Source organism: Tupaia chinensis, unplaced genomic scaffold (genome assembly GCF_000334495.1).
Source record: "Tupaia chinensis unplaced genomic scaffold, TupChi_1.0 Scaffold000075_1, whole genome shotgun sequence".
NCBI classification, from domain to species: Eukaryota; Metazoa; Chordata; class Mammalia; order Scandentia; family Tupaiidae; genus Tupaia; species Tupaia belangeri.
In genome coordinates, this window is record NW_006159535.1 from 1,443,353 (window position 1) to 1,453,198 (window position 9,846).

At 42.6% G+C, this 9,846-nt stretch overlaps 1 protein-coding gene across 4 annotated transcripts in view; it reads left to right on the top strand.

Moving 5' to 3' along the window:
* Positions 1 to 9,846, top strand: part of SYNE2 (spectrin repeat containing nuclear envelope protein 2) — a 339,863-nt gene that overhangs the window by 288,168 nt on the left and 41,849 nt on the right. For 3 of the 4 annotated variants that reach the window (XM_006142397.3, XM_006142395.1, XM_027768169.1), the window contains 3 exons: positions 1,964 to 2,119; positions 4,578 to 4,736; positions 6,553 to 6,719. In XM_006142397.3, the coding sequence (XP_006142459.1) occupies positions 1,964 to 2,119; positions 4,578 to 4,736; positions 6,553 to 6,719 (482 nt within the window). Of the gene's footprint in view, positions 1 to 1,899; positions 2,120 to 4,577; positions 4,737 to 6,552; positions 6,720 to 9,846 lie in introns of those variants that run through there. The other variant, XM_027768170.1, reaches the window with a different exon arrangement.

Consider the following 9,846-nt stretch of genomic DNA (forward strand, 5'->3'; position numbering starts at 1 on the left):
ATAAATGGTCCTTTGAGGACACAGTTTAACAAAATTTATTAAAAGTCATAAAACATCCATTTTCAAAAGTTCTACACCTTTTAATTACAAGTACTGTGGGTATCTAAGCCACACGGATCTAAAGCTGGGTGTGGGTAATTCAGGCATGCCTGTGGCTGTGCAGACATCAAGCCAACACCTCCGAGCGGGGCCCTGGGCAGGCTGTTTCCTGGCCCTGAGCAGGAAACACTGTATGAAGCTCAGCGGTTTTAGATCTCCTTCATTTTCAGTGAGTGAGTGGGGTTCTTACAAGATTCACGCTTAATGCTCTGTATCACAGAGAGGCAGAATGCAAGACCTCACTCCTCAGTGGTTATGACCATGCTTCAATCCCTTCTCCTCCATTCTTCTCTCAGGATTTTGGGCATGCACGCACATGTGCCCGGCATGAATTTTAAGTCACTGGATCTGGGACTTGAACCATGATCAGCTGCATGGAAGCCCGGTAATGTAACCATTATGCCACCTGCTGTTTCCAAGGTGTTATTTCTTAATCTCCATGCAGCCTCTAAAAAGAATTCTTCTGGGGCTAGCTGGTGGCGTGGTGGTTAAGTACTGGACTCCCACATGTTGGTCCATGGTTCGAATCCCAAACGCAAAGGCTTGAAAATCATGCCAGACAGGGACCAGCAGATGGCGTAATGGTTATGTCACTGGACTCTTGCGTAGTCCACCACAGTTCAAGTTCTGGACCCTGCAGTTAAAATTCATGCTGGGCATGTGTGCACGCATGCCCAAAATCCTGAGAGGAGAATGGAGGTGAAGAGATTGCGGCATGGCCATCCCCCCTTGGGGGTGATTTCTTGCTTTCTGTCTCTTTCTCTCTCTTGGTATCTGGTGAGCACACACACCCTATAGCAAAAATCTCTCTTAAAAAAAAAAATTAAAAAGAAAAGAAAATCATGCCAGGAACATGTGTGTGCATGCCCAAACTCCCAAGAGGAAGAGTGGAGGAGAAGGGATTGCTGCATGACCTTCTCCCCTGGGGGATGATTTCTTATTTTCCCTCTCTGTTTGTCTCTGTCTCTCCCAGTGGAGCCAAACCTTAAAAAAAAAAAAAAGACAAAGGAATCCTGGCCATGTTACTAAATGCACATTCTTGTTGGTTATGAAATGGGAAAAGGCATAGTATCTTCTTTCAGATTGCAGTTGACAGGAATGAAGACCCTTGAAATGTGCCAAGGGAAGAATTGTAAGCACAATGAAAACCTGGAGGATTCTTAAATGTTCGGGCTGTTTCCTTTGGCCTCCTCTGTTGTGAAAATTATTTTCTTGATTAAATCCTAGAGTACAGAAAGTTTTAATTGGACAGATAGTTCATTTGAAAGAGACATGTTTCCATGCCAGAGGAAATTGTCTGCTAACTTGTCTCTGCCAATAATTAGGAAGCAATTTTTTTTTCTTTCATTGTACTCATTCTTTTCAAAAGTTAACCAAAAAATTGTATCTTTGAACAGAAGTTTCTATATGCTTGCTGCAGTAGCAGAGGTGCATTTCGTGAGTAGTTTTTGAAATAGAAAATTACACTTTATGGAATTGATCTGTAACGTAGTGTCAGGATTAAAAGTGTGTGTGTGTGTGTGTGTGTGTGGTTGTCATTCAAATAACACTTTCCTCTACAGGTAAAGATACTTCGTCTACCTAAAGGTCTGACTTTAAAATAGGATTGCGTGTGTAAAAATCTGAACTACCTGAGGAAGTGAAAATAAAGGTTCAAAAGGGTTTTTCTTGGAGGAAAAGGTGCCCAATCACTAGCCAACCAGGACTGCAGGCGCTAGCCAGGGGCTGTTTCTCATTGGGAAGGCCCCACCCCCTGGCCTGGCCTCCCCTCCCCCAGAGTCTAATCAAAGGATTAGCCTACAGGTTTGGAAACAACAGCAGCTTGAGTTGAAGGCCTTTCCCCCCCTTCTGTGTTTAAATGCAGGAGCTGGAAAAGTCTTTGGCTAACTGGACTCAGAACTTGAAAGAACTTGAAACTATGAAGACTGACTTAACCCGGCACGTTCTTGGAGAAGACGTGATGGTTTTGCAGGAGCAAATAGAGCACTTGCACAGACAATGGGAGGATCTCTGCTTAAGAGTAAGTCAGTTAACTGCAGGGCACGGCTGTTTGGGAATTGATTGAAATGTCTCCACAGGCCAGACAAAGTGGAAAGGAGCTTAATTTCGTTGAACTGGAGGTCCTTTTCAGTAGGACCCCTGGCTGGCCGCTGCTTCTTCAAAGAGAGCAACTTGGTTTAACAGATTTGACTCTTTTGTTTCTGTAGCACTAGAACTTTGTACAATTAAAATGAGTTTTTAAAAAAACATTCTCCGTGGAGGCCAGAACTGCAGCCCTGCGCAGACGTGTGGACTACGCTCTGCGGCTCCTGTACCTGGTCAGTGCTAAGTAGGGTATTAAAATTGGGACTCAGTGATGAGATTGGTTTTTGGCGTTACTGCACAATCTCCTCTGAACCTAAGAGCAGGAGTCTTCTGTAGGGCCTGGCAGGCATGGAGGCATTTTATAGAAGGCTGTCTTCACAGGCCATTTGATGTTTATTTCTAGTAGTTGTTTTTGTTTTTTAAATCTCGAAGAAATGATCAGCTGCTGAATTTAGTGTCTCAGTGGATCAATTCTACTTGTGAAAAATGGGATTATGGCTAGAGTATTATACAGTAGATGCTTGTGACAGGATCAGGATGGAATTAATGGTGCCAATAGCCTTAAAGATCTTTGTTTTAAGACTGTAATTCCTGGGAAAGCAAACTCCTTAATCTCATTTTTAGGAATTAAGAAGAGATATATTTAAAAAGGAGATTCAGACACTAGGAACACTTTTTCCTGCTAAATTTTACTATTTAATATTTACAGTGTACTCTAATTTTAAATGTACTTTTTCAATTTTTATTCCAATTTTATATGAGAAAAACTGTTTAGAGTATGTGAAAAGTATCCTAAAAGTTAAGGTAAACGCTAAGACTCGGGCCCCAGATGTTCCTAATTGTTACCGTCATGAAACCAATCAGATGCCAGAAATTTAAAAGCTAAGATCAATAGATGCCCTGAGGAATGAAAACGCAAAACTTGTTTATTTAGGGATAGTTCTCCAAGCCTTTTTAATACATTTGGTAAAATGTAAGAGCTTTTGATATTTTGGCATCACTCTGCAAAGAGTAAAATTTTTTGTACATAACAGGAAATCTCGGGCAGTTTGATCTTAGTTCTCCTGTTTATAATGTGGGGTTTTAAAACTTGACCAGAAGAGCTCTCAGCTATTAATCCCTTTTGACTCCAAGAGTTTTAAACATTTTAAAAAAATAGTGATTTAATTTTATTTATTATTATTATTATTAATTTTATCACCAAACAGAGAGACAGAGAGAGGGAAAGTGAGAAAGCAAGCCTCCAGGTCTGGGACTCAAACCACCACACTACCTGCTGGTTCTAGTTTTAAAGATTTTTAAGACCTAGGAATACTTTTGTACTTTTAAGTAAGGCTAATTTATTAAAATGTATCATTTATTTAAGTTACAGATTTTAACCCTATAAGGAGGAGAATCCTTCATTGACATTGGCTTGGGGGTTGCTTATACATAAAAGAACATTGGGTTTTGGGGGATCAGCTCGCTTGTTGCAAGTTTTGGGTAACATTTCCATGACTTCCAAAAGCCACAGTGTGTAATGGGAAGCTGGGTTAAATGAGTAGGGTTCATTGTATTTGGTTTTGTTTTGAAGTTTAACACTAGAACATTTACATGACTTTAATTTCCTGATGTATTTGTATTACTGATCTTTGATTTATGTTTTGATCTAGTTTTTAAATAAAATATGCAGGACATCAGCCTAATGTAGATACCAGAACTTGATCAGTGTGTAAGAGGAAAAAGATTTGGGTCAAAAAGTCATAAGTTAGTAAGCAGTCAATAAATGCATATCAAAAAAAAACCCAAGGAGCAGACTAATGTGGATGATACTCTACATATTTATCTAACCTTTCCTGTTCCTATTTTTTTTTTTGGAGAGATTTTCACTGTAGGGCGCGTGCGCTCGCCAGACAGACAGAGAGAGACATAGAGACAGAAAGCGAGAAATCGCCCCCCAGGGGGGATGGTCACGCCGCAATCCCTTCTCCTCCATTCTCCTCTCGGGATCTTGGGCACGCATGCACACGCGCCCGGCGTGAGTTTTAAGCCACCGGGTCCGGGACACGAACCGCGGTCAACTACGTGGGAGTCCAGCGACATAGCCATTACGCTAACTGCTGGTTCCCTCCTGTTCCTAATTTTTAATATAGCCTGATAGTAATAAATATGTATAGGTAAAACTGCATCCTTTTAATCAGGTAAGTGTACTTTCGTTTTCTTACCTTTTATCAAAAGTGTAAAGAACTTATGTTTGATGTTAAGCACTTGCTTTTCAAGAGGCAAAGACAAGAGATTTAAGTCTACAGGACCCCTGATTCAGATGAATGAAATTCAGTCTTCGAGGGGCAGGAGGGGTGGAAGCCCTTTCCTCCCTGGCTATACTCAGCTGTCCACTGCATTTTCACTCACAGGTGGCTATACGCAAACAGGAGATTGAGGACAGACTCAATTCGTGGATTGTGTTCAATGAAAAAAATAAAGAGCTGTGTGCATGGCTGGTGCAGATGGAAAACAAAGTTCTACAGACAGCGGATATTAGTATTGAAGAAATGATTGAAAAGTTACAGAAGGTAAGCCAGGTGCCCAGGTGGCTGTGTTATGACTACCACAGAACTCTCTGCCCTCCTTACTGCCACACTCAAAGAGGAATAATGTTACTGAGAGGGAGAGAGAAACAGACACCTGCAAAGGGTCTTGCACTATGATCCTCCCTCAGGCTCAGCCAGGCTAGATCATGGGCATCCACATGCCTGGCATGGAGAGGGAGGTCTTGGGATATAAACCGAGGGCCTTCCCATGTGGGTCTGCTTGTGTTATTACCACTGAACTGTTGTCTGGCCCCACATGTTAGAAATTTAAGAGGACTTGGGACCAGCAGTTAGCATAATGGCTATGTCGCTGGACTCCCACGTGGTCGACCGCGGTTCGAGTCCTGGACCCGGTAGCTTAAACTCATGCAGGGCGCATGTGCATGCGTGCCCAAGATCCCAAGAGGAGAATGGAGAAGGGATTGCGGTGTGGCCATGCCCCCTGGGGGGGTGATTTCTCGCTTCCTGTCTCTCTATCTCTCTCTGTCTGTCTGGCAAGCACACGCACCCTATAGCAAAAACCTCTCCAAAAGAAATTTAAAAGGACTTTTTTTATATTTTTGATCCTACTAAGAGAACAAGTTGGAAAAGAAGATTCAGGGAGATCTGAAGTATGAGACTATTATGGATGGACATGGTACTGAGAAGAATTGCTTTCTCGGGACCAGCAGTTGGCGTAATGGTTATGTTGCTGGCTTCCCATGTAGTTGACCGTGGTTCGAGTCCCGGACCTGGTGGCTTAAACTCACACCATGTGAGTGTGTGCCCAAGGTCCCAAGAGGAGAATGGAGGAGAAGGGATTGTGGTATGGCCATCTCCCTGCATGGCGATTTCTTGCGTTCTCTCTGTTTCTCTTTCTGGCGAGCGCACACGCCCTATAGGAAAAGCCTCTCCAAAAAGAAAGAAAAAAAAAAAAAAGAATTGCTTTCTCTTGGTTAGAAAGTCTGTCCAAAATAGAGGATCTTTTTTTTTTTTTTTTTTTTTTTGGGCAAAAACCGGTGGGTTTTAAGCGAACAGCCCAGGTCCAGGACTCGAACCACAGTCATCTACTTGGGAGTCCAGCAGTGTAACCATTATGCCATCTTCTGGTCCCAGTGATCACATCTTAAGGATTAGTTCATAACCCAAACATGTTTTGGGTTTTTAGTTGCTACCATTATTATGGGGTTCCCCTTGCCAAAGGGGAAAGGTCAGACAGCAGTGAGGCTCATGATTTTGAAATGGTCACTAATCCCTATAGGAAAGGGCAATTCTTGCTGTAATCACTAAAAAAAAAAAACAGGAAAAAAGGCGCAAAAATCTTAGTAGAATGAAAATCAAAAGTGCATAAAATAATGATTTTTGTTAAAGATGGAGAATATGGCAACAGCATTGATTTAGTAATCATATATTGCATTCATGCTTTGAAAAATCATATTGTATCCCATAAAGATATACAATAAATAAGTATAAATAAGAAAATTTAAATTAAATTTAAAAACCACCAGTCAAATCTCAGAAATACTGATACTAGGTTAATTGAGTTAGGCCCAGTTGTCCTCAGCTCCCAGGTAGGCTTGATTTGGAAGAATCAGAGGGGTTAATGAATTAAGAAGGTAATTACTGTTTCTTGCATATTTCACATTTGCGTAGTAAGCATTGCATGACTTTTTAGCTACTCAGTAAAGAGTTGCATGAACAGGTATGAGAATTTTAAAATATTTTTCAAAAAATTACAAGAGGCAACTATGTGCTTGTGGCTGGAGAAGAAATGAATTTGGGCAGTAATTTCAACATTGTCTTTTGGTCACTTTGCCAGGACTGCATGGAAGAAATAAACTTGTTCAGTGAAAACAAGTTACAGTTAAAGCAAATGGGTGACCAGTTGATGAAGGCCAGCAACAAGACTAGAGCAGCCGAGATCGATGACAAGCTCAACAAAATTAATGACCGTTGGCAACATCTTTTTGATGTCATTGGATCAAGGTAAGAAATGGCCTGAAAATTCATATTCTCAAAGTATAGTGGTTAATTTACAGATCAAGTAAATAGGGCCCAGTCTTCTGCTAGCAGTTTTATAAATGTATAGTTTAATACAAAGCTTGGTAAAACTGAGTGGAAATTCTTTAACATGATAAGAAAATGGTATTTTAGCATATCTACTTGAATTTTTTTTTTTAATTTCAAAGGAATTAGATTAGCTTTAAGTGACAGTTGAAAACTTAAATTTAAAAAGGATCATTAAGGAGATAGTAGAGGCTGAGTATCCCTTATCCAAAATGCTTGGGACAAGAAGTATTTGGGGTTTCACAATTTCTTGGATTTTGGAAAGTATTTGTGTGTGTTGAGATATTTTGAGGGTGGTACTCTGGTCTAAACATGAAATTCATTTATTTCTCCTAAGTAGCCTGAAGGTATTTCTGTCTAGTATTTTCATACTTTAGGATTTTGACCTATCCTATGAGGTCAGGTGTAGAATTTTCCACTGGTGACATCATTCCGGTGCTCAAAAATTTCAAATTTTGACATTTCAGCCTCTGTTTAGAAATTGTAACTCCATGGGAACCAGCAGTTAGCGTAATGGCTATGTCGCTGGACTCCCACATAGTCGACCGCAGTTCGCTTCACGGACCCGGTGGCTTAAACCTCATGCCGGGCGCGTGTGCGTGTGTGCCCAAAATCCCAAGAGGAGAATGGAGGAGAAGGGATTGCGGCGTGACTATCCCCCCTGGGGGTGATTTCTCGCTTTCTGTCCCTATGTCTCTCTCTGTCTGTCTGGTGAGCACACGCGCCCTTTAGCAAAAACCTCTCAAAAAAAAGAAATTGTAACTCTACTGTAGTGTTTGCATGTCCCCTGATAAAGTCAGACCTGCCTAGTCCTGCCTCTGCGTAGCAAATGCAGGTTAGTCAGGGCCTTTGCCTGCTTTCTAGAGGCTGGCCTGGGAGTCCTGGACAACCCCTGCTATTGGAGCGTGGCACATCCGAGGACAGGTATCCTCTATAAGTGCATGTGCTCGAAGTGCCAGGACCCCAGTGGGCATCTCCCATTGGAGAATAAGGCTCTGATTTGTGGTCAGAGTCTTATTCTAAGCATAGACTGGGACCAAAAATCAAAGCTTATTCTCCAATGCAATCCTTTTTTTTTTTTTGGTCCAATGCAATCTTATCAGGTAATAGACCTGATGGTATTATCTTTCCTTCATGAAATGCTGATGATGGTGTCAATACTTTTAAATGTCTGTCTTCAAACTCACTGAAAACAGACCCCAGAGGGTCTTTCTGTTGCAACCTGCAACAGAGGTCCCCTGACCTTGGGACCTCTCATGTAGCTTTGTATTTCCAGTGCCCAGTGAGACTTTCTGCAGTGGTGTGCTCAGCTCTTTGGAGCACACATATGATGTGGAATAGTCAGTACAGCCTGTAAGGTGAATGAAGAATAGGGGAGTGATGAAAATAAGATACTCTTAAGGATTTGGCATACCCTGTACCTCTTAGTAGAAGCCGTATGTGAACCCGGTCAGTCAGCAGGGCACCAGGCTCAGTGCTATGAGAACTGCAGGGAGAAAGTGAGATGAGTCAGTTACGTTAATAGAGTGAATATCTGGGCAGCTGTAAAGCCAAGTGGTTTGAGACCTCAGCTTGTATCTTCTTAGGGATTGAGGAGGAATTAGGAGGGACTGTATAGGAGGGCAGTCTTCCCAGACGGTCCTGAGAGAGGAGCTGGGATTCTGGATGGTTACTGGTGTGGAGAGGAGACACACACGTGAGCAAACAGGGCAGGAGATGGGAGGAGAGCAGCATGAGACAGTTCAGGAAGTGACCAGAAGTCCTGTTGGTGCAAATGTAGGAAACAAAGCTGGAAAGGTAGGTTTGGAGGTGGGCTGGCCCTGTTGCCTCGTGGCTAAGGAAGTTAGGTCTAGCATGGCCTACTAACGTTCAAATCCTGGGCCTGGAGGTTTGAAAAGCATGCCGGACATGTGTGCATAAATGCATGCCCTAAAATTCAAACTAGACGGATAAATTGAGAAGGGACTGTGGCATGACCACTGCCCGGCAGGTGCATTTTTCCCTCTTTCTCTGTCCCTGGCAAGTGCACATGGCCTCTGGCATTTAAAAGCCTTTTTTAAGATAGGTTGGGGCTGGGGCTTGCAGGAGGCATGGTGATTAAGGGTGCTGGACTCCCACATGGCCAACCATGTGGCAGACCTGGTAGCTTGCTTTCTCACTTTCCCTCTTTCTGTCACCCTTACTCTGTCCCAATCTGGTTACATTAAAATAAGTACATAAATAAATAAAGTTAAATAAAATAATTCTTTTATGAAAAGATAGGTTGGGACAAGGGGCCAGCAGGTGGCATGGTGATTGAGCCCTGGATTCCCGCTTAGTTGACTATAGCTTGAGTCCAAACCTGGCGGCTCACCTTTTCACTCTCCCTCTCTGTGTCTCTGCTTTCTCTGTTTAGAATGAGGAATAATAATAAATAAATTAAATAATTATTTTTTAAAAAAAGATAGGTTGAGGCTCCATCTTAGAGACTTTAAATCTCAGCTAAAGACTTGGCCCCCTAGGGACCAGCAGTTGGCATAATGGCTATGTCACTAGACTCCCATGTAGTTGACTGCGGTTTGAGTCCTGGACCCTGGCTTAAACTCACACCGGGTGCATGTGTATGCATGCCTAAGATCGCAAGAGGAGAATGGAGAAGGGATTGCAGTGTGACCATCCACCCTGGGGGGTGATTTCTCACCCTCTCCCTCCCTCTCTCTCTTTCTCTCTCTCTTTTCCCGGCGAGAGCATGTGCCCTATAGCAAAAACCTCTCAAAAAAAAAAAAAAAAAGACTTGGCCCCATAGCGCCAGGCCAGCCAGGTGGCGTGGAGGCTAAGGCAGCTGGATCCCACATAGATGACTCTGGTTTGATTCCTGGGCCTGGCAACTTGAAATGACACTAGGCACGTGTACATGTGTATGTATGCCCAAAATCCTGGGAGGAGAATGGAGGAGAAGGGACTGTGGCATGACCATATCCCCTGGAGGGTGATTTCTTGGTCCCTCACTCTCCTATAAGTGCATGGGCCCTATAGCAAACACACACACACACACACACACACACAC